This window comes from Miniopterus natalensis, chromosome 8 (genome assembly GCF_054644295.1).
Source record: "Miniopterus natalensis isolate mMinNat1 chromosome 8, mMinNat1.hap1, whole genome shotgun sequence".
In the NCBI taxonomy this organism is placed as follows: domain Eukaryota; kingdom Metazoa; phylum Chordata; class Mammalia; order Chiroptera; family Miniopteridae; genus Miniopterus; species Miniopterus natalensis.
This window is the reverse complement of record NC_142088.1, coordinates 2,639,062-2,661,514: the sequence shown is the minus strand read 5'-3', so window position 1 is coordinate 2,661,514 and position 22,453 is coordinate 2,639,062. Positions and strand designations below refer to the sequence as shown.

General features: G+C 56.8%; 1 protein-coding gene across 5 annotated transcripts in view; it reads left to right on the top strand.

Annotated features, from left to right (window-relative positions):
• AGAP1 (ArfGAP with GTPase domain, ankyrin repeat and PH domain 1) overlaps positions 1 to 22,453 on the top strand; it is a 335,462-nt gene that overhangs the window by 108,839 nt on the left and 204,170 nt on the right. For all 5 annotated transcript variants that reach the window (XM_087819495.1, XM_087819494.1, XM_087819498.1 and 2 more), the window contains exons 2-5: positions 2,088 to 2,146; positions 7,893 to 7,980; positions 18,382 to 18,467; positions 21,030 to 21,171. In XM_087819495.1, coding sequence (XP_087675621.1) covers positions 2,088 to 2,146; positions 7,893 to 7,980; positions 18,382 to 18,467; positions 21,030 to 21,171 — 375 coding nt within the window. The remainder of the gene's footprint in view (positions 1 to 2,087; positions 2,147 to 7,892; positions 7,981 to 18,381; positions 18,468 to 21,029; positions 21,172 to 22,453) is intronic.

The window sequence follows — 22,453 nt, the reverse complement described above, 5'->3', positions numbered from 1 at the left end:
CTGCTGCTCAGCAGCAGTTGTGGGCACCCAGGCTCCTCGCCCTCCGCTCATGTCCGCTGGCAGCTTCTTGGCTTAGCCGCAGGACCGCGTGTGCTGGTCACAGGGCGTTTCACACGTGGGGACTTTATCTGTCTTAGGGCGGGGTTAGGTTAGGAAGGATTTCTGTAGCATCCACGCGCAGTTATTTAAACTCTTTTAAGGACCAAAATACTACTACTAATAATACACCACGAGTATGCGTTGTGGCCTGTACCAGTGTGCTAGGTTTTCCTAAACTTCAGATATTTTGGTCATCGACTTGGAATAACAAGAGCTAAGGATCCCTGTGGAATATTCCCCCCCCCCCCGTCCCCAGGGCTCAGTGACTTTGGTTTTCTGCCTCTCTGAGTGCCCACCCCTGTGTCCCAGCCCCATCCCTGTGAATCTTTTTTGACCATTGCTGCAGGGTCCAGTTTTTCCTCTGACCGTCTTCAGATTTCTGTTCCGAAGGAGCTCCTAGTTGAGGTTTTCATTCTTGAAAAAAGTTTTTGTGTGTTTTTTTAAAATATATCTTTATTGATTTCAGAGAGAGGAAGGGAGAGAGAGAGAGAGACATCAGTGATGCGAGAGTCATTGATTGGCTGCCTCCTGCACAGCCCTGACTGGGGATCGAGCCCACAACCCGGGCATGTGCCCTGACCGGTATTCAAACCCCAATCACCTGGATCCTAGGTCGATGCTCAACCGCTGAGCCACGCCCGGCCAGGCTGAAAAAAGTTTCTTAGTAGATCATGCCTCCTGCTCGTGGGATTCCTTGAGAATTTCTTTTTAATATTGTGATTTCGATTTGAATAATGAAATGTAATTGGAAGTGGTGCCGTGTTAACGGTAAGAGACGGTTAAGTGTCTTCTAGGCTCTCAGGATCACCCAGGGCTCCGGGCGGCCTGGGCCTCGCTGCCCGCAGTGAACACAGCTAAGGAGCTGCGGGCAGTCGCTGTGTCTACTGTTAAGATCGAATCCAGCGGCATTTAAGCGAGTGCCTGGGAGAGCATCTTCTTAGCACTCTGCTCACCTCAGTGGGGACAGGGGGGACCCTCAATCGCCACTTTCACGAACATCTTGCCTTCTGAGCTGCAGGTGCTCCTCTGCCCACTGCTCTCCAGCTGGCCAGGTGCCTGGCTCCCCAAGAGCCCAGCGTGGGTCTCTGAGCACTAATCTCCCCTCTCCTTCAGCTAATGCGGGTTCTTGGGAGTCTTGTATCTTCCCCAGCTGCTGGGGCCTCCTGTCCCCTCCTAGCCCAGTGGTCAGCTTCCTCCCCCGATGGGCCCCTTTCCACCCCAGCGCCGGCCAGCCTCCCTCCGTCTTCGCAGGTCCAGGAGCCGGCTCTGTGGCGTGGCCACCCACCCGCTTCCGTGTCCCCGTGGACCGCGTTGGCCTTGCTTCCTCCGAGCGCGTTTCCTGTCCTTCCTTGCGGGACCCCACGGGCTGCCGGCCCTGCCGTTGGCCTCCGTGTCCATTTCACTCGAATCTCATGGGTCCCTTTGAAACCCCCGGTGTTTCTCAACTCTTAGGCATTTTGGGAGCCACTTTCCTTCCTTGTGGATGTAACATAGGGCGATGAGATTTCTGAATTCGTGGAAAATACGTGGAGAGTGAACCCCGTGGGAAGCAGAGGTGTTTGCTGTCAGCGCAGTGGGGCCAGAGCGGCTGCCACTCTGTGTTCATAGCACACGGTGTGGGTGTGTCGTGGGGTCTCAGCGACGAGAAGTGGCCCGTGTGGGGTGTGGGAGGTCAAGTCGTTGCCGTCATCTGTGTTGAGCGGGCCCCGGGCAGGATGGGGCCAGTGGGGCTGGGCAGGAGCCGGGAGATGAGGGGAGGGGATGTCTCAGTCCCTTGAGTCATGGGCAGGGTGGGCCTTAGGTTTAGGGGCAGAGCCCAGGCTTAGAATTGGAACTGGGTGTGGGCTCAGGGGGTCACAGTTTCTCTGGGTTGGGGGTGCCCTCGGGGCTCGGTCTGCGCAGTGGGAGGGGTCAGGCCTGGCGCATCAGGGTGTTTTGACCTTGCCTTCAGCCGTGTGTCTCACTCTGTGTCCCCTCCTGTTTTACAGATGCCTTTGTGAACAGCCAGGAATGGACGTTAAGTCGGTCGGTCCCAGAGCTCAAAGTGGTGAGTGCTCCCCTGCCTTAGCAGTTATCTGTGCTCACCTGCGGGAAGGGGGCTCTGTGAGCACACCCAGGCCTGCACCCCGAGGGCTCTGTGCGTCCCTGGGACCCAGAGGAGGGGCTGGCCTCTGGGCCTGTCCTGGGTGTGCAGCTGGCGGTTTGGGGCTGGAGCCCTGAGTGTGCCTGTGAGGCCGAGATGGACGGCCAGCCAGAGCGGCCCTGTGCGCACAGGGCGGGTCCATCCATCGTCTGCTCTTGTTTGTGTGTCTCTGTCTCTCTGTCTTTGTCTGTCTGCCTGTCTGTCTCTCTCTCGGCTTTATTTATTCTCTGCCAGATGCCGAGGAAAGTTTCTATAACGATTCATCAAGCTTTGGAATTCATCATTAAAACAATGTGACTGTTCCTGCATTACAAAGTGGTGGCATCAAATTAGAAGAATTTTGTTTTTATTACAAACTTCATTCTTTCAGTGAGATTATTTAAAGCTTAAAATTGGCTTATGAGAAATGACCTGGGTCTCTGCAGCCACATCTTTGAGCCCCGGCCCCCTGCATGGCGTATGTATATGTGTGTGCTTGTGTGTATCTATGTACGTGTATATATGTACACCATGTGTATGTGTGTGTGCATTCATGTGTGTATCCGTGTACATGTGCACACACATCTGTATGTGTATGTGTATGTACATGTACTGTGTGCATGTTCATGCGTATCTGTAAGTAGATATGTGTGTAGTGTGTGCATATGTATTCATGTGCATGTGTGCGTATGCGTATCTGTATATGTACTGTGCGTTTATACATGTGTGTGCATGCATGTATCCATGTACGTATGCACACGTGTACCTGTGTGTGTGTGTGTGTAGATGTCTGTAGACGTCCGTGTGTGTGTATATATATTTAATCCTCTGCAGCGATGGGCTCTGACAGTAAAAGGACAGCAGACACTCTCTCCGTTCAGCCCACACTGAGGAGGCTCGGCTCCGACTGGGCCCGCTCAGTCCTCCCAGGTCCCCATCTGTTAGTAGCTCCAGCCTGTCTGCCCAGTGACCCCGGTGACTCCCAGAGGCCCTTGCACACCTTCCCCTGTTTGGACATGGGGTGGGGTGGGACCCCTAGGCTTCTCAGTTCCGAGATGATGCAATGAGGACCGCCCGGAGTTTGAAGAGAGCGTATGTCACCCGACTTGTCATCAGGAGAACAAGGACATGTGGGGAGGCACCCTGGTCACTGAGCCCTGCTGTCCCCACTGCCATGGCTGGTGGTGTCACCGGGCACTTGCCAGTGGGCGTCTTCCCTTGTGGGAGACGGGCCCACGAGTCCCGTCCCGTCCCGTTTCAGAAGCCGGGTTCCACAGAAACAGCCTGGGTCAGCCACCCCCTCCTGCCCGTGTTCTGTGACCACTGCACCTGCCCGACCAGGAAACACCTGCCAGACGAATGCCACACAGGTGGCAGTGTGGTCACCAGGAGCTTTTCAGAAAGACTGGCCAGTTTCACATACGCCCCCGTGAGGCCAGAGAGCTGCCAGGGTCCTGCATTGGAGTAAAACGCGGGACGGAGTCTCGATGACACGTGACTGCGCTTATTAAGCCCCTGCTCCGTGGGACATCTTGAATGCTTCATTTAACCCTGACGGCCCCATTCCACAAAAGGGGGAACTGAGGCTGGGAGGCGTTAGAACTTGCCCGAGGAGACAGTTCATAAGGCCGGGGCTGGGGTGTGAGCTGAGAGCTGGAGCTTGTCTATCAGCCTGGCCAGGAGAACTTCCTGCCCCGGGGACACCTCCGTCTCCACCGTCCGGCATGGTGGCCCCTGGCCCCAGGTGACTGCAGAGCACTTCAGGCGTGGCTGGTGCAACTGAGGGGCTGAATTTTTAATATTTATTTAATTTAAAAAATATGTTTTTATCGATTTTAGAGACAGAGGAAGGGAGATAGAAACATCGATGAGAATCATTGATCGGCTGCCTCCTGCACGCCCCTACTGGGGATCGAGCCGGGAACCTGGGCATGTGTCCTGACCAAGAATTGAACTGGCGACCTCTCGGTGCACAGGACAGTGCTCAGCCAACTGAGCCACATCGGCCAGGGCTTAAAATTGTATTTGTTTAATTTGAATTGGAATAGCCCCCCTGAGGCCAGTGGGCACCTGGTGACAGTGTTACGGACTGACCCTGCGCACCGAGCATTGAACCCCCTAACGTAGGCCGGTTCTGATAGTTAAAAGATGTTGAAAGTTCTGCCAGAGCCCAGATGCCCAGAGCAGCCCGTAGCGAGGTTGCTCGCGACCAGAGACGTGTTTTCCGCCAGTATTTGAGCAGCCAGTGTGCAGTTGTCTGAAATAAATGGCCGGCGGTGCATTAAGGGGCAGCGTGGGCTCCAGAAGTCCCCCAGAAATAACTCCCTGCAGGTTGGCTGGACTCCACCGTGGGTGGGGAAATGTGAGTGACCCGCAGGTCTCCAGGAGGAAGTTCTCCGGCCCCTGAGCTGTGTGGCCGCCCTGCCCCGCCGGCGCCCCCTGGTGGAGGCAGCGGCCAGCTCGGCCTCCTTGGCCCGTCCGTCTGCGCTGAGGCGTTTCCGAGTCTACAGAAAGTGCCCTTCTGTTCGGGGGTGGCCTCTGTGTGTCCACAGGGCTGCCATTGTCTCCTGCCCTCGTCCAGCACCCCGAGACAGGTGGCCTTAGGGCAGCGCCTTCGGGGCCCCTGACTCTGTTTCACAAACACAATTAAGCGACACAATAGGGAGCCTCAGGCCGACTCTTTATGTAACGTTTCACAATCCACCTCTTGGATCCTGTTGGAGAAAACACCCCAGTGTTTGCTTTCTTTCCAAGAGCAGTGGCACCATGCCTTGTGTGTCCCGAAGTTGTGTTAGGGTTAGATGATCCGTGACCGCTGCTTTTGGTGCCACCGTGGATCCGAACTCCGGTCCCTGTGCCAGGTGCACGCTTGCTGCTTGTGTCTGGCAGGAAGCGTGAGGACACTGTGGCAGTCCCGCCTGGAGAGCGGTATGTTCCGTGGCCACCTGTCGGCCCGATTTCTGTGTTTCCGGTTGAATTCCCACCTGGGATTTTTACTAACAGCCTTGATTTCCCTTTTAGCAAACCACGCGTTCAGCAGGGGAGGGGTGGAATCTGGGACGCAGGGAGATCTGGGGAGAGCCCGCGCACTCTTTCCTCTCTGGAGGGGGCAGCTGGAGGCTTGTGGCACCCGCCCGAGGACGAGGGACCCGTAGGATGAGGGGCCGGTGGTGGTGACCTTGGCCACCTGTCCTTGACGGGACCCTGGCCCGCCTGCCTCGTTGCCCCCGGGGGGCCTGCAGACCCGGCCGCACCCACTGCCTTCTCCCGTCTGTACAGCGGCAGCCACGGGGCCAGCAGAGCTTTGCAGTGAACGCTTTCCGTTCGTTCCTTTGGCCGTCTGCACAGTTGGTTCCGCCTGTGGTTCAGGTCAGGACGATGCCCGTGTGCGCGAGTGTAAGGAGGCCTGTGACGGGGCCATTCAGACCCGCCGAGACCCTCCCGCGCGCCCCCAGGACTGCCTGGCTGGCTTCTGAGACGGGTGGGGAACCTTTTTCCGGCCATTTGGATATTTATAACGTCATTCTCAGGCCATACAAAATTATCAACTTAAAAATTAGCCTGCTCTGAAATCAGTAAAGATATATATATATTTTTAAAAAGCCTGCTCTATTTGGTGAAACATTTAATGAACTCGCCCCTAATGTGACGGCTGGAGCTGCTTCTCTTCGGTGAGGCCTCGGCAGGGCCCGGCCAAAGGATTCTTTGGGCCATGCATGGCCTGTGGCCGGACGTGCCCCCCCGTCCTGAGTGGTCAGCCGGTCCTTTGCACGCCGTGGCTCGTAGGGAGGAAGGCAGAGCGGTTGCCGCTCACGGGAGACACGGGCTGCCCAGAGACCGATTCCGAGTGTTCTCCTCGGGAGAGAGGAACTCTAATCTTAATTAAAAATTTAATTCTGTGGCACGCTGTTTTGGATTTTCTCAGCGTGAAGCTGACAAACAGCAGGTGCCCTGGAGCGAAAGAATAATTAATAGGTAGAACCTCTCGGATTATCAAGGCCGCAGGTAAAGGGAGACCTGCGTCAAAGCGGGAGGGGAGACAGCTTCATTTAGGATCTGCCTGCGGAGCCTGGTCCAGCCGCGGCCGTTTATACTCGCTGGCGCCGGGTCACTCATTCAGCCAGTGTCCCGGGAGCTTGCCTTGGGCTGGGTGCAGTGCCGGGGCACAGAGAGCCCAGGAACAAAGGGGACACGGCCCCTGCCCTCAGGGACTTGTCAGCCCTGGAGGATCGGACCCATACTGATGCTGGTAAAGAGGAAAATCCCAAGAGGCACGAGAGGAGGGCACCAAGGAGCATGGAGCCGCCCCCCCCCCCCAAGGCTGTGGCGTCAGGAAGGCTTCCCGCGGAGGGGGCGTCTGGGCTGCTTGCGGACCCATGAGCAGGAGGGGTATTTCGGGCAGTGGTCAGTGTGGGAAGGCCTAGTGTTTGGAGACGGCAGGGCCTGTTAGGGTGCCGTGTGGGGGCTGGGAGGGTGGGAGGCTGGAGGGCAGGCAGGGCACAGGATACAGGAAGGCCAGGTTCAACTGGCACTTTCATGCCGGTGTCTTCTCTCCCGTTCTTCTAGTTACTGGCTTCATCATCGGCTTAGCCAAGCAACCAGTCTCTCTTCCTTCCGTCTGACCCACCTTCCCTCCCTCCCTCCCTCCCTCCCTTCCTCCCTCCCTCCCTCCCTCTCTCCCTCCCTCCCTCCCCCCTCCCTCCGTCCCTCCCTCTCTCCCTCCCTCCCTCTGTCCCTCCCTTCCTCCCTCCCTCCCTCCCTCCGTCCCTCCCTCTCTCCCTCCCTCCCTCTGTCCCTCCCTTCCTCCCTCCCTCCCTCTGTCCCTCTCTCCCTCCCTCCCTCCCTCCCTCCCTCTGTCCCTCCCTCCCTCCCTCTGTCCCTCCCTCCCTCCTCCATCTGTCCCTCCCTCCCTCCATCCCTCCCTCCATCCCTCCATCCCTCCATCTGTCCCTCCCTCCCTCCCATATTTACCAGGCACTTTGTTGGGCAGAAACTCTTCAGTGCAGGGATTCAGAGTGGTGACCTCTCCGGCATCCAGAGGCATAGTTCTCAGTCTTCGGGGAGCTCAGTGCAGTGGGGGACTTGGCCAGGAATGCCCTCAGCAGTCACAGTGTGCAGAGGGGAGCAGGAGGACCATCCCAAACTGAGGTTGGGTGAAGCAGGGTGGGGTGCCACACGAATGGGCGGTGGGACAGTGTCAGTGTGGGGGGTCACAGACCTGCCGCTGGCGGTGTGTCTGCAGACAGTGAGCCCCGGCACTCGGTTGGAGACCATGTGTTGTCCCTGGAGTGCCTGGACTCCAAATGGGGCGCAGGTAACTGCACCTTCCTCCTGACGGGATGCACCAGAATGCCCCTATCCCGTGTTCTCTGTACGCCTCCGTGGCCCATGTCGCACATCGTATGTACCTCGCTCAGGCCGTGGAGGATTAACGGCACACAACCCCGACTCACACCCTGCAAGGGTGAGAGGGGGATGGTAACTCAGGGGCCTCAATTCCCCCCCCCCCCTCCCCCAGCAGTAGGACACCCTGAGCCCATCTCTGACCTTGTGGCCAGTGCCTGGCTGTGATTACGCGTAGACTCCCCACACGTTTTACCTCCCTCCACGCGCAGATGGCCGAATAGACTGATGTCCCGGTCCTTAACAACCGTCCATTGCTTTGTTGCAGGGCATCGTGGGCAACTTGGCCAGCGGCAAGTCGGCTCTGGTGCACCGCTACCTGACCGGCACCTACGTCCAGGAGGAGTCCCCCGAAGGTACGCTGCAGGCCTGGCCTAGGAGAGCTTAGTGTTTTAAATGTTTCTGTAGTGAATCCTAAATCGTTACATTGATGTATCACATGTCAAGACAGTAACAGAGCACCAAGCAGTAGAAATCCTTGGATACATTGTTTCTTCTGTAGTATGTGTAGCTGACCGATGATAGTCTCTGTGGCATTCGGAGCAAGGGTAGAACCATGAAATCAATCCTCTTGAATTTATTTCTTCCCTGATAGTTCTGTCCTTTCAATCGTCAATCTGGTCTTACTCACTTAAATACTGCTCTGCCATTTCTCCAACCTAGATGTTGAGTTTAACATTTTATTTTAAAATATGTTTTTATTGATGCAACCCCGGGCATGTGCCCTGACCAGGATTCGAACTGTGACCTCCTGGTTCATAGGTCGACGCTCAGCCACTGAGCCGTGTGGGCCAGGCTGAATATTGAGTTTATACATACTTCGTATGTCCTGTGACGTAGTCGTAGATATGAGCCATTCAGATGACCCACCTGGAATATGTTTCCCCCTTTATACTGTGTGATAAACATTTAATGATCGTTTTGCATGCGAATAAGACATTTGGCTTGCCGTGAGGCTTTTCCTGCTTCAGTTAACGTGTCCATATTTTATTTCCTGCCTTAAACAAGAGTATGGCAGTAACGATAGGAACCCATGCAGCCCCCGTGCCCCTAATCCAGGTGTAGCGCACAGGCAGATTTTCTAAATTATATTTTCTCTCCGTGTAACCTTGTAAAATCCAACTCTAAGACACTGAATTTCTGGTTCCTTCTTTTTCTTACTGGCTGTTCCATTCTTTGCAGATATGGATGCAGGTAACTATGCCCTTTCTTCATGGTAGCGCTTGTCTTGTTTGGAGAGAGGAGAGGCGGCTCTGTACTGTAGTGTTCCCTCCCCTCCTTGTCCTGTGCTCCATCCCGTTGCTTTCATTTTGCCTTTTCTTTAAGTTAAACATCTCACCCTGTTTCGTCCCTTAGACGTGTCTTTAGCAGTAGTCTAGCTTCCCATGTTTCCTGTAACATGTGTTTGGTGTTTAACTCCTGTCCCGGGGACTGTGGAACCGTTGAGAGGAGTGTGGAGGGGCGGATTCTGTGGCCAAATCTGCTCGGGGCTCTACCGTTAATTTGCGGACTTTTGCAAACACGCCAAAGCCGCGCGGTGGTCCCATCAGGAGAGGCCGGCTTTTTGCATGAACCAGGCTGGAGGGATGGTTTAGGATGATTTAGGAAGCTCGGAGGTTTACTCGGAGGCCCGAAGGTGGGAGTCGGTGCTTGAACTCGCGGCCTGGCTGGAGTATGCATCGGGGGCTGCGGTGTGGCCTGGCCGGGCGAGGGGGGGGGGGCGAGAGCTTCCCCCGGGGTCTGCGCCTGCGGTTGTTCCTCTGTGTCCGGGCCTGGCTTTGATTTTCCTGGAGTGAGGTTTTCTACTGTTGCTCGGGGGTGGCTACTGTATGGGCTGATGCCACCAGCTGCTGAGCATCCGGGTAACCCGAGTGCAGGTGAAGTGACCACCTGGTCTAGGAAAGCTGCCTGCACCCCCCCGGGACGCCCCAGCTTCTCTCACCTGCGGTGTCTGGCGCGGCTGGTACCCGAGTCTCCCGCGGTCTGGCTCAGTGACGGCTCGCCCTCCCCCCGTCTGTCTTGGTCGTGACTGTGCCCTTGTCCCTTTGCGCGGTCACAGTTTGTTCTGTCTCCTTTGGGCCTGACTGTGATGTCTTTGCTTGGCATTTTAATCAGCATGAAGGCACTTCTCTTCAATGTTCATTTCATCAAAAGTAAAAATTGTCCCCAAACTGCGATCTCTGATAGCCCAGACACTTTTTTTTTCAGGTAACACGTTTTACTCAGCTGAATCTGTGGCACCGTGTACAGTGTTTTGCATGCGTGAGTTTAAAGGGTAGAGAAGCATTTTGTGCACAAAACGATGTTCCTCCCTCACCTGCGTGGTGGAAACACCTCATCTCTCTGTGGCCCTGGGCCAGGAGGATGGGCCGAGGTCTCTCCCCCAAGCTCAGGGGCTCACCTGTCACCTGGCCACCCCCTCCCACCGACTGGCTCCAGGTCGGGGTGGGGTGCTGGGAGCTTGCAGCGGCACCACCCAGGTGCACCCAGTGGACCCGCCTCAGGGCCTCCGGTGCTGCCTTTGGGGGAAGCCCCGAAGCCCCCTGAGTCCCTGTTCCCCAGGGGCCGGCCCCTCTGCCTGCCCGGAACCGGGCAGGTGGCCGTGCCTTTGTCCCGCTTAAGGGGACCCGGAAACTGACTCCCACATCCTGTCCTCGCGCCCCGGGCGGGTCTCCACAGGGCAGCGGGCAGGAGCAGAGCTTGTTTCTAACAGAAAACGAGAGGGAGACGCCTTGGTTCCTGGCTGTCTTGCCACAGAAGTTCTTCCTCACGGCCCCGGGGCCCGTAGGTGCCGAGCGGTGGGCGCTCTGCCGAGGGCCTCCGTGCCGGCGGTGCCCCTGCGGGACGTCCGGCGCTGGGCAGGACCGTGTCTCCCCCGGGCGTGTGGAAGCGGCCGAGCCCTGGGCCTCCCCTCCGGCCGATCAGAGCTCAGCCCCAGCGGACTGCCTGTGGGGCCCAGGGTCAGGCTGGACCCCGGCCATGGCGGCGCAGTGGGCGCCGGGCCAAGGGGTGGGACTTTGGTGACCCGGGGGACCCTCCCGTTTCTCGGCGTTGTTACCGCTTCCTCCCGGGTCTGCGGGAGTCCTCGCCTGCCTCTGGCCACTCGTGGGCAGTGACTTCAGATGAAAGGTGTGTCGCTGCTGGCGGGGCAGGGACCCCCGGCCATGTAGCCCATTGGCACTCCCTGTGCTGCTCGCGTCTACACAGGACGGTTCTTTTGATTTCATTAACGTGTAAATACCTTTCAATGTTCCTCTGACCTGGGACAGGGACCTTTAGCTTGCTGGCAGGGTGGAGGGCTCAGGGCCTCCCTGCTTTAGTTCGCTCCCCCCCCCCCCGTAGAAAACTCTGGTGACCCCCCAACCTTCACCGGAGCACAGGTTTCATCGGGTTGATTTTAGCTGGATCTCGGAGGATATTATTTGTTGTGTTTTAATTGTGCGATTTTGGTTGATGTTTTATTTCTGTAGCAAAGAGAGCTGTTTCAATTTAGATCATTTTAAAGATACAATTTGATGATGGATTTAAATATTCTGTGTTTTTTAAAGTAGGGGATTAACAAGGCGAAAGTAGGTAACTCAGCAGGAAGTTTGGGATTCCATGAGCGTAACCCAAAGGGGGGGGAAGGTTTTTGTACAGGCAGATGTGCTTTTACTCGTGCGCGTGTGTGTGTGTGTGTCAGGGAGAGAGACGTGTGTGCGTTTGGGGTCCTGGGGCTGCCGTAACAGATGACCCCAAACCCTGTGGCTTAAAACAACAGAAACTTATCCTCACGGCCCTGGAGGCCAGAGGGGTGAGACCAGGGGCAGCAGGGCCGATTCCCCCTGGCTCCGAGGGAGAGCCTGTGCCCTGCCCCTCCCCTCGCCGCTGCGGGTTGCCAGCAACCCTCGGCGTCCTTGGCTGGTAGATGCGTCACTCCGGCCGCTGCCTCCGTCACCAGACGGCTTTGTCGCCGTGTCCAGATCCCCCTCTTCTCACGAGGCCACCGGTCCCTGGAGGTAGGGTCCACCCGCCTCTAATACGACGTCATCTTAACTTGATCACGTCTGCAAAGACTCTGTTTCCAAATAAGGCCCCTTCAGGTCCTGGGGGTTTGGACTTGAGCGTAACTTTTTTGGGGGTAGAATCTGACCCGTAACGGTGTGTGTGTGATACACACAGTGTTGGACCAGACGCCGCTCCCCCAGCTGAGGACGTTGCCCCGGTACCTCCTGGTGACAGGAGGGGTGGCTCCCTGCCCCCCAGGCCTTCCTGGGGTGCTCACCGCTGTTACTCTCGAGCTTCGCGGAGACTCGGTTAGTGTTCGTGTGACCTTCACGCCTCGGATGGGAATTTCACAGCTGTCGCTCACTTTCCGTACAGAGGATCGGATGAAAATCGCTCCTCGGCTATTAGTGCCGTATTTATTAATGCCGCTGACGAGAATCGCGAGTGACGCTTGCCATGGAATTCGAGTTTCTAACTCACGTGCTGAATATTCGCCGCGCGGCCTGTCACAGACCCCAGGTGGCCGCCACTCCGTTTTTAACTTTTCCTTCAAAAAAGGAAAGAAAGCCAGGCGGGGGGGGGGGGGGGGGGGGGGGGGGGGGGGCTGGGCTCTTTCTCCCGAATCCGCAGTGCTGTCTGTAAGTTGACTTTATTACCATTATTAATTATTATTTTTTAAAGTATTTGTTTTTGTTAATCCTCACCCGAGGATATTTTTCCATTGCTATTTGGAGAGAGTGTGTGTGGGGGGGAGAGAGACACATCGATTAGTTGCCTCCACATGTGCCCTGACCGGGGCCGGGGACCGAGCCTGCGACCTGGGTACGTGGCCTTGACTGGGAATCATACCCGAGGCCCTTCGGTGCCACTAACCACTGGGCCACGGCGGCCAGGGCAACCTTATTATTTTTTCCTAACACTTATAACAAATGTGCAGAGTGCTAAAAATAAAGCCAACAAATAGCCTCAGGTGCATTATCTCCCGAAGAGACAGATGCTCGAGACTAAATATATTTCATTAACGCGCCACTCGAGCTGCCTCACGGTCAGCAGCAGACACCCGGGGACGGGCGCAGCGGAGGGGTTGGAGCATTTCCAGCAGACGGCCCGAGGCCTTGGTTGTAAATTAGATTTGGGGGACGGGGGGGCCCATCGCTGTGACCGGTTCGCCTTCCGAGCCTGATTCAGAACCGCGGCTGCGTGGAAGGCTCCTGGAGGCTCCACCGCGCGGCTCTCCTCGAGGTCGCCACCCGGCCTCGCTGTCCCGTCGTCAGAGTGAGGTTGGGTCTGTGGCTTTTTCCTGGAGCACCGTGCGGATCGGCCGACTCAGATCTTCCTGCATTTCAGGAAAATTCCTTTGCATTTTCTCCCTGAGTAGGCTTTCGGTTCTTTGGTTGGGGATTTGTTGTCAGAAATACCATTTACCCTTTAGTGAGGTTCGTTTTTTCTGTCTTCCTGCCAATTAACTTCTCTTTAAATGCTTTATTTCTGTCTTTTTTATCTCATTGAACTTATTTCAAGCCACTTCTCCATGTCAGAAACTCCGTTTTTAGCAGAGTCCCTTCTGTTCCTTTTTCACAATTTATTCCTTACAAAGTGTTTTTGGCCAGAAAGGGCCCTTTCTAACGCTTTGGAGACAAACACTAGACGGACACCGAGAACTGCGGTGGAGAAACGGTCTTTTTTATCGTGAACGGCGCCACCAGGAGAGCGGGAAGCTGATTCCCTGAAGCCCGAGCTCCCGATGGCGAGTAGGGGACAGGTTCTCTAGGGCACAGTCACCGGACACCGGGGTTAGGGGGCCGGGGGGCTGGGAGCCGACTGAAGGGTGAGGCAGCTGAGAGTCGTTTCCTCAGGTCTGAGCACGGCTCTGGGGTCTGACCCCCGGGTCCCTCTGTCTGGTTTCGGGGAATAGCCGGGGGCTCGTCCACCTTAGGGCCCGGGAGCTGAAGCCTGCGCCTGAGGTCCTCGCATCACCGCAGTTGCGGCCCCGAGCGTCGCCCACAGAAGCTCATGGCAGTCACCACGCATTAGGTCCCTATTGTCAGTACAGTTTATAGTAGTTACTTTAAAAAAAAAAAAAAATCAGTGTACGTTTTAAAAATTTGGCAGAGGAAATGAAATGGGATCCAGCTCAGTTCGTAAACTGAAACGTTACCCATAGTTTTCCCCGGAGTAAAAATAAAATGCGGTCCAGCATTTCTTTCAAATGTCACAGTACGAACCTCCCAGTCTCGCTGCTCCTGAGCCCCTGACTGCGGTACTTTGGTTTGAAGAAAGTCCCGGCACGGTTGTGATTAAAATATTTTTCTATTCTCCGAGGGAGAAATAAAATGATTCATGGTTCTTTTCAATGCACCCCTTTCGTCCCACGTGCCGTGAACAGTTAGGAAGCGGTGCGACTTGCAGTATTGTTTCTGTCACCGGCTCGGTAAGAAGAACAGAAGTTTAGGCAGATGTTAAGAACGTTGTTGGGCCGGGAATCTCTAAACTGTCCAGTGCCCGAGCCCGGGCCCGAGACCGGCTCGCACCTGGGGGAGGATCGCGGCCGATGGCCCGCGTCCCGGTCAGGCCCGAAGAACACCCCCCCCCCCCCCCGCCACTTTACGGAAAAGGGAGGCGGGACAAGGGGAATTTGAAACGCGAGGGGGACATTCATTCTCGGGCCGGACAGTAAAGATGAACAGTGAGAAAGTGAGACACTGAGGGGCGGGTGGGTTTCTTTTTACTTTTCCAAGCACAGGGATGAGCCTGGAGCTGGAGCCGGCCCCGTGCTGGGCGGCGAGTAGCCTCAGGAAAAGGCGGGGCCCCGGCGCTCTCGGTGTCACCCCATGCGCGGGGACAGTCACCGGAAGGCTGCGCTCACGTGTGACCGTGTTGTGCTGTGTGGAACTTGTCTTAGCAGAACCTCGGGAGAGCAGAGGCTCTGGGACCCCGCCGCGTGCCGGCCACGGGCGCCCCACTGGCGTCGGGCGCACCCCTGGCCTGCCCGGGAGCTGCGGCGCCACAGGCAGAGGCGCTCCGTGAGCTCGGGCGGAGGCTCGCTCGCGGTTCATGACGCGCTCGCGGCTCTCGGGCCAGCCAGCGAGATGAGAGCAGCGGAAACATCCGGCGTCTGTGGCGCTGTGTGCGCAGAGTCTGTTTTCTCTGCTCTGGAATAGGAAAAGTCCGTCCGCCCTCCCCTGAGAGCAGGCGGACACACAGCGGGGCCCTGCCTCTCCGCGGGCTCGCCCTGCGGCCACCCGGCTCCGCGCAGCTCTGCCGGCGAGTCTGAGCTCCCGAGGACACGGCGCCACCTCCAGCTTCCCAGACTCAGAGCCGGTTCCGCCGGCCGGAGCCAGGGCTCGGGACAGTGACCTCGGCACCTTTAGGGTAACCGGGTCCGGGTGGGCCGTAAGGGACGCCCTTCATTCAAGTCTTTCTCAGAGATGTTTAAAAACAAAACAGCTCTGTCCTTCCCGTGTGTGGTCACAACACACGCGTGTCAGCGTCCCTGTTCCTGTCACCTGTGTGGGGAGGACATGAAGACCTTGGCTCACTTTGGAAGGTGAGCTCCAGGGCAGACGATCCCGGGGCAGTTTTCTGACCACTTGCCTTTGGGGAAACCAGAAACGTAATAAATTGAACGCGAGGTTGAGCTCAGGCCAGAAGGGCGGCGCCTGTGTTCTCAGACCAGGCGAGAGCAGTTGCTTCCGCTGTCCAGGGACACTCAGGACAGCCAAGCCCAGAGGGACTTGTGGCTCTGTCCAGCACATCTCCCTGCCTGGTCCCCTCCGATGACCTTGCCACGTCTTTGGCGGGAGCAGATTTCGGTGAAGGGGCCTCCCTTTCCCTTCTCATCTCGATGTCTGGGAGCCCTGGCGCCCGGCTGCGCTTGCCCGCGGCCTCGCTCCCCGCGCAGCTGTGCGCAGGCGTGTGCTGAGTCACGCACTGGCCGATGCCTCCTGGTGCCGGGGTCGGGGGACGCTTTCTAAACATAGTTATCCCTGAGTCATGTAATGTGGTGTCATAATACTTGGCAGCCGGAGAGGGCGGAGCAGCATTCGAGTGACACACTTATCGTGAGGGCCACGGGCCAGGCTGCGTGCTCAGTGCTGGGAATACAAGTTGGGTGCGAGAGACCTGCAGGAAAATCATTGGAAATTGGGTTATAAAATAGGCATTTAAAAATCTGCATCAAAAATAAAATCGGGTGTCGAGTTTGGCGGTGCCCTCTAAATTTTCGTAGAACAGGACTAGTTAGCTGGGGTGAGACCACGGTTTGAACTTGAAATAACGGCAGCGGTGGCCCCGCTGGACGCGGACCAGCCTGGCGCCCCACCCGCCTTCAGCCTGAGGCTTTCCCTCTGTGGTTCTCCAGGTGACCCGAGAAAACGGATTTTAAATTCTGTTGACTCACCTGCGAGGCCGTGTTGTCCAGCACCCACCGGCCACGGCCCAGGTGAGCCCACTGACAGCAGTGGTCGGACTTGTTCGTTGTATGTAAATTTCACTAATCACATTCTTTCTCACAGCCGGGTGCTCGAGCACCTGGCCGGGTTTTAACTAAATTACTAAACCTTTGGGTCCGTGGCAAATGGATATGAGCATTTAATTTTGTTTCTTGATGCACGTATAATACCAGAAAAAGTTGTACAAGCCAACTGCAGGTGGCTGCTGTTTGCAAGTGTAAAATATTGATAAGATACAGTGTATCTTAGAGGGGCTATAAGGGAGTGATTTTAGCGTTGGAAGGGGCCTGACAGAGAAAAGAACGGCCCCTCCTCATAGAGGGGATGAAAGTTAGTCTGAAGTCCTTGGCTCAAGGTGCCAGAGCCCATAGCAAGCAAAGGGGGGAGAGAGACAGACAGACAGACAAAGGGAGGGAAAGAAGGGAGGAGGGAGCACGACCTCCAGGTGAACGGGGAGAGGAAGGCAGAAGCTTGTAACCAGGCCGAGGGTGCGTTAGTTTCCCAGGGCTGCTGTAACAAAGTATCACCGACCCCTCGCTGAAGCAGAAATGTATCCCCTCAGTTCTGAGGCCAGAAGCCCCCGAGCGAGGTGTGCGCAGCTCCAGGGCCTGTGTGCAGCTGGTGCAGAGTCAGTCTCCCGGCTGCCGCGCCGGGCGGGGGTTGGGGGCTCTGTCCTGTGCCAGGAGTTTCCAGGCTCATTCTCTAGTCACAGCAGCCTGGCCAGGAGGGGGTGTTACCTCCTCTCACCTGCGAGGAGCCGGCCATTTGGGGTCGGCGAGCCGTTTGCAGACCCTCCTGCTGCCGGAAGCGGCAGTTGCTCGTCTGGACGCAGGTGCGGACCGTCCGTCCGTTCCCCCGTCAGGTGTGTTTCCTTCTGGCCCCTCTGCAGACAGTGGTGAAGGGGATCCACAGGAGAGATGATCTGTTTCATTTTAATGTTGGAAAGTTGTCTTTGTTTTCTATTATTGAGCAAACGGACCCCCAAGAAAGCAAGCGTGTTTCACCTCTCACATCAGTGCCCCCAAAGGAGCGTGGGAGTGGACTCGTGTGCGCGTGTACCTGTGTGTGCACGTGCGTGCGTGGGTGCGTGTGCTCCCGTGGGTGCTGGCTCAGGTCAGCTCCTGGCTGCCCCCTGCAGACTCACACAGCGGCCCACCGTCGGTGGGGGCCCCAGGGTCTGCTTCTCGGGTGCTGGGATGGCTCAGACCCTGGACTCTGGGATGGAAAGTCCCCTCGTCGGGCCACTGGTGGGGGAGGGAAATGTGACTCTGGGCAGCAGAGGACCCGGCGCACAGGCTCGGGGTGGGCAGGAGGTCCCGCCGGCTGGCTCTCCAACATCCGGGTATTGGGGACTTAGATGGAGCCTCGGGAAGGCATCTGTGCCAAGAAGCTGACAGGAGAGCAGGCTCCTCTCAGAGACCGTTCAGAATCCCGGTGCGGGTTTCCTGGCACGGGCTCAGCCCAGAATCTCGGAAGGCGGTTTCCGTTGGAGGTGCCGAGGGACCCAGAGTGGTGGTCTCTCCCTCCACCCAGGGGGCACCTGGCCGGGTGGCCTGGGGTGGTGCTAGGAGGTGCTGGTGGCAGGGGCCTGCCCTTGCCACCTCCGCGGGGCCGCCGTCCCCCCTCGGCCTGCAGGGTCTCTCGTGGCTTCTCACTAACCTGTGTGGCGCTAACGCCTGTCAGTGCTGCTCCGCTCCGCCCTCCTGTTCAGAGCTGCCATCGTAGTTCCTGTCTAACCGTGTGTAGTAGTCGGCATCTCCCCCTCCCCTGTGCCCTGTGGCTGCGGCAGCACCGTCCCCGTGATGTTCTGTGTTCCCACCAAGAACTGGGTTTCTCTTGAGGAGAGTACAGGTTCTCGGCCCTCGAACCTGCCGGCGTGGCGTCCACGAGGCACCCGATGGGCACGACAGATTTGTTTGTTTTGCAAACTGAACAAGAGAACTACAGCTTCCATTCTCACTGTTTCTGAACTCTGTGCACCAGAGTGTCCCCAGCGAGCGAGAATCCCCGGATTTACGCACAAATCGTACCCCGAAATTCCACCCCCCAGCCACGCGTCCTGCTGGCCTTGCCCGCGGGGCTGTGCGTCCCAGCCAGAAACGGACACGGGCTCCTTAAGACCAACGCTTACACCTGAGCTCAGTTCTCTCAGATCCCAGCGGGTGCCAGAGGCAGACCCGAAACCCACTCCTGAAGGCTCAGAGTCGCCTCCAGGGCGACAGCCCAGGGTGTATTTTTCCGCAAGCGAAGCCCACGTCTGTCTCCCCTCCGCGCGCTCTGTCCTTCCTGCGTAACGGGGTTTTTTTGTGTGTGTGGCAGGTGGCCGCTTCAAGAAGGAGATCGTTGTTGACGGGCAGAGCTACCTGCTGCTGATTAGAGATGAAGGGGGCCCCCCAGAGGCCCAGGTGAGTGTCACACGCCAGCGGCTCCCGGGCCTTTCAGCTGCTCCCCAGCTGAGGTTCCGGTGCCAGGAGCTTGGGGCCAGTGCGCTCAAGAAAAGGGGACAGATGCCCCATGAAAATGTCCGATTCTGTTCTTCCTTCAGGTAAAATCCCAGGGGGAAGTTCGGTCTATGCAGCCGATTGTCACTTTTCATGGTGGTTTTTTTTTTTAATTTCTTTATTGATTTCAGAGAGAGGAAGAGAGGAGGGAGAGAGAGAAAGATCAGCGATGAGAGTCATTGGTCGGCTGCCTCCTGCACGCCCCCTACTGGGGACCGAGCCTGCAACCCGGGCAGTGCCCTGACCGGGAATCGAACCCTGATCTCCTGGATCCTAGGTCGATGCTCAACCACTGAGCCATCCCTGGCTGGGCACTTTCCATGTTTCTAAGGTGAAGGAAGGAAGGGCAGACTGTGCCGATTTGTCAGCCCGGTTGAGTTGACATCCGGAATCTCTGTCCTTCCCGCTCCCGAGCCGGTCCCCCTGACAACCTGCGTGCAGCGCAGCGTGGTTGCTTTGAAAGTTCCGTGGCTGTTGCGCATTCTAGAGATAAGAAAGCGCGAGCGTGGAAGACTTCTTTCTTGCTCTTGCTTGATCTCCAGTTTAGTGTTTTATTTACATAATTTATTAGCTGAGCATGTACTGTGAGCTGAATCTGTAATATTGGGGAGGGCCCGCCCTGGGTCAGCTCATTCGTTCTCGAGTCGCTCTGAGCATTCCTGTCCCGACGCCCCGAGATACCACCCAAGGCTGGACGTGGCGATGGGGCACAGACCCCGCTGGCCAGCCTGCTGAGGGCGCCAGCGCCGAGGTGGGTAGGACCAGGACCCCCGGAGGTCTCCGTCTTCGCCTCTGGCCACCAGAAAGTGTCCACATGGTTTCCCTGTGGACCAATCTCCTATTCAGGTCACATTTCATTCTCATTTAGCCTAGAAGCTGACCCTGAGGATTCCCACTTCCAGGGATGGGCGTCAGGGTGGAGCCTGTCAAAGTTCGCGACAGGCCCAGCGGGCTGGAGTATTCGGGGAAAAACGATTCTCAGGTTCCCGCTCCCAGGCGTGTGTCAGCACGGCCGCCGTTTTCATGATTTCACCGCATTTCACCCTGTGCACCCACAGACAGCGGCTTCAGGAAGGAAACCCCGACTTGGGGCTGCCAGTGTCGCCCTGGGGCAGTGTGGAAACGGATTGGTTTTCTCTGGGGCAGTGGGTGGGGAGCAGCGCCACCTGCTGGTGCTGGGCGGGCGGGACGCGCCCGGAGGGCGGGGTTCACACTTCCCCTGGGAGGCCGGCAGGTGCCGCCTGGGGTTGGGAGAGGGGGCGGCCCGGGGATCCTGAGGGTGCGGGGGGTGTGGGGGGGACTGCTCCACCCCACAGTGAAGAGAGAACGTTCCTCAGGACAGACAGGGAGGGAGGTGCCTCTGCTGGCCTGGTCCCTGGCGCCTCTGGAGGGACATCGTTTGCTGCCGAAGGATTCTTTGTTCCTAAGTTCTTGTTCCCATTTAATTTTATATTTATCACTTGAACTTGAGGTTCACTGAAGTTTAATCACGTATAAGCTTCACCTATAATGGAATATGTTGCTTATAAGTGGAAATCAGAGCTTACTTGACCCGCCAGAAATTTCCCCAAATAACGTTAGGGCTGACGCCTCGGCCAGCAGAGCTTATGCAGGAGCCTCGGCCTCTTTTAGAGAAAGCAAACGGGATTTTTTTTTTTAATTCCTTCTCAGTTGGAAAGAGGAGGCTGTTTCAGGGTTGCAGTTGTGTGCGACTCGGAGAAGCCGCCGAGGGGAGGCCCCTCGGTCCCTGGGCCCCGGCTTTACAGGCCGGCTGCGAGAGTCAAGCGGGGCGACGCTGCTCGCAGCGCGGTTATCGCCAGAAGGGGTTTGCTGTAGGTCCACCCGGCTCAGGTGAAACAAGCATGAAGTGCAACAGTCAGGCCGCTGTTGGGTTTTCATTTTCCCCCCTAATTTTCATTAGTTTTGTTCATTTCTATAACGATAAATAATACGCCCGCAGGGTGCTGTAGGAATCCACTGGCAGCTGACCTTACCAGGCAAAGACCTCCTGACAGAGGAGCAGGCGCTCGGGGATGGGGCATCTCTGGGGAGCCTGTGGGAGCCCCGGGGAGGGGCCCCCATCTCAGAGGGTCCAGCCAGGCTTCCCGGGGTCTCTGGGTCCCGGGAGGGGAGTTTTGTATGAAACAGAAAGCTCCTGGGTCACTCAGTCCCCAGTTGTCTCCAGGTTGGCTCTGGTCCTTCTGTTCGCAGGACTGCGGTTGGGACAGAGGGTGGACATGCCCACGGGGGAGGACGTCTCCGGGGTGGGCAGGGGAGGAGGGTCCCATCCCAGGCGTGTTGTGCTCAGGATGAGAGGATGTTAGCGAAGCCACAGCCACGTGTCGCAGCAGAGTCACCCCGTAGGCGGCCCGCCCGAGGGGTCTGCCGGCCGCGCCGTTGGCGAAGGCGATGGAGCCCTGTCCTCCGGCTCCTCGCTCAGCTCTGCCCCCCTTCCTCTCTCCCCAGTTTGCCATGTGGGTGGACGCTGTTATATTTGTCTTCAGCCTGGAGGATGAGATCAGCTTCCAGACTGTCTACCACTACTACAGCCGGATGGCCAACTACCGGAACACAAGCGAGATCCCGCTGGTGCTGGTGGGCACCCAGGGTGAGCGATGTGCGAAGGGTCGCGGTGGGGGAGCGGGGAGCGGGGTCCGGGGCTGCGTTTCCTGGGGAGGAACTCAGAAGCGCTTTAAAGAAGTAATCTCCTGCCGGAGGCTCACTTTTTACAGCGAGCGTGAAGTTGTCACATGTCCTGAGTTGATTCTATGGAGAAATCCCTCGGCCACCTGAAAACAACATCCCCCCCCCCCCCCCCCCAGTGCTTTAGAAAAAATGAAATGTTTCCTGTTCTTTTCTACATTAGCCTATGTTAGTTCTCTTTGTATGTAAAAGCTTATAAGCAACCTAAACAGTAGTTCATCTAACTTCCAGTGCACCTTTATTTTTTAAATATATCTTTATTGATTTTAGAGAGAGGAAAGGAGAGGGAGAGAGAGAGAGAAACATCAATGGTGAGAGAGTCACTGATCGGCCGCCTCCTGCAGGCTCCCGACTGGGGATCGATCCCGCAACCTGGGCATGTGCTCCGACCGGGAATCGAACCCCGATCACCTGGATCCTGGGTCGATGCTCCACCACTGAGCCATGCCGGCCAGGCTTGGTGCACCTTTAAAATGACACTGACGCCCGGCTGGTGCGGCTCAGGGGTCAAGCGTCCCCCTAGGAACCAAGAGGTCACCGGTTCGATTCCCGGTCAGGGCACCTGCCCCGGTTGCGGACTCGAGCCCCAGTAGGGGGCCTGCGGGAGGCAGCCGATGGACGATGTTTCTCTGTCATCGATGTTTCTCTCTCTCTCTCCCTCTGCCTTTCTCTCTCAAAAAAAATCAGTAAAAACATTAAAAAGTAAAAATAAATAAAATGACATTGACTTCTGCTGTATAGGAGTTTTGTTTCTTCCTGCTCTGTTTGTTAATGTCTCGCGATCTCTATTTTATTTTGGATCCAGAAGGCCCCTCGGGATAGACTCGGACTGTAGGAGCACATCCACTCTTTTCTTCCAGGTCACTTAACACTTGGTCTCTTGCTAAAGTGACATCGCTTAACGTGTCCTGTGTCCTGTTCTTGCTCACAGACTTGCTGAGAGGTCACATTAAACATTTTTTTTATTTATTTAAATCAGATGAGGGTTAACGTTAAGAAATATGGGTTAACTTAAAAAATAACCACGTCGAGAAAGGTTGGATGATTTCTTCATTGTTTTCTTCATAGAGAGTTTCTGTCCATTTCTTTAGAATTAGCGCGTGGTGTGCCCCCCACGCCTGCTGTAGCGAGAGTTTTCCATCGAGCCCTGAGCCTTGTCGAAGGGGCAGGAGGGTCAGCTGTCTGCC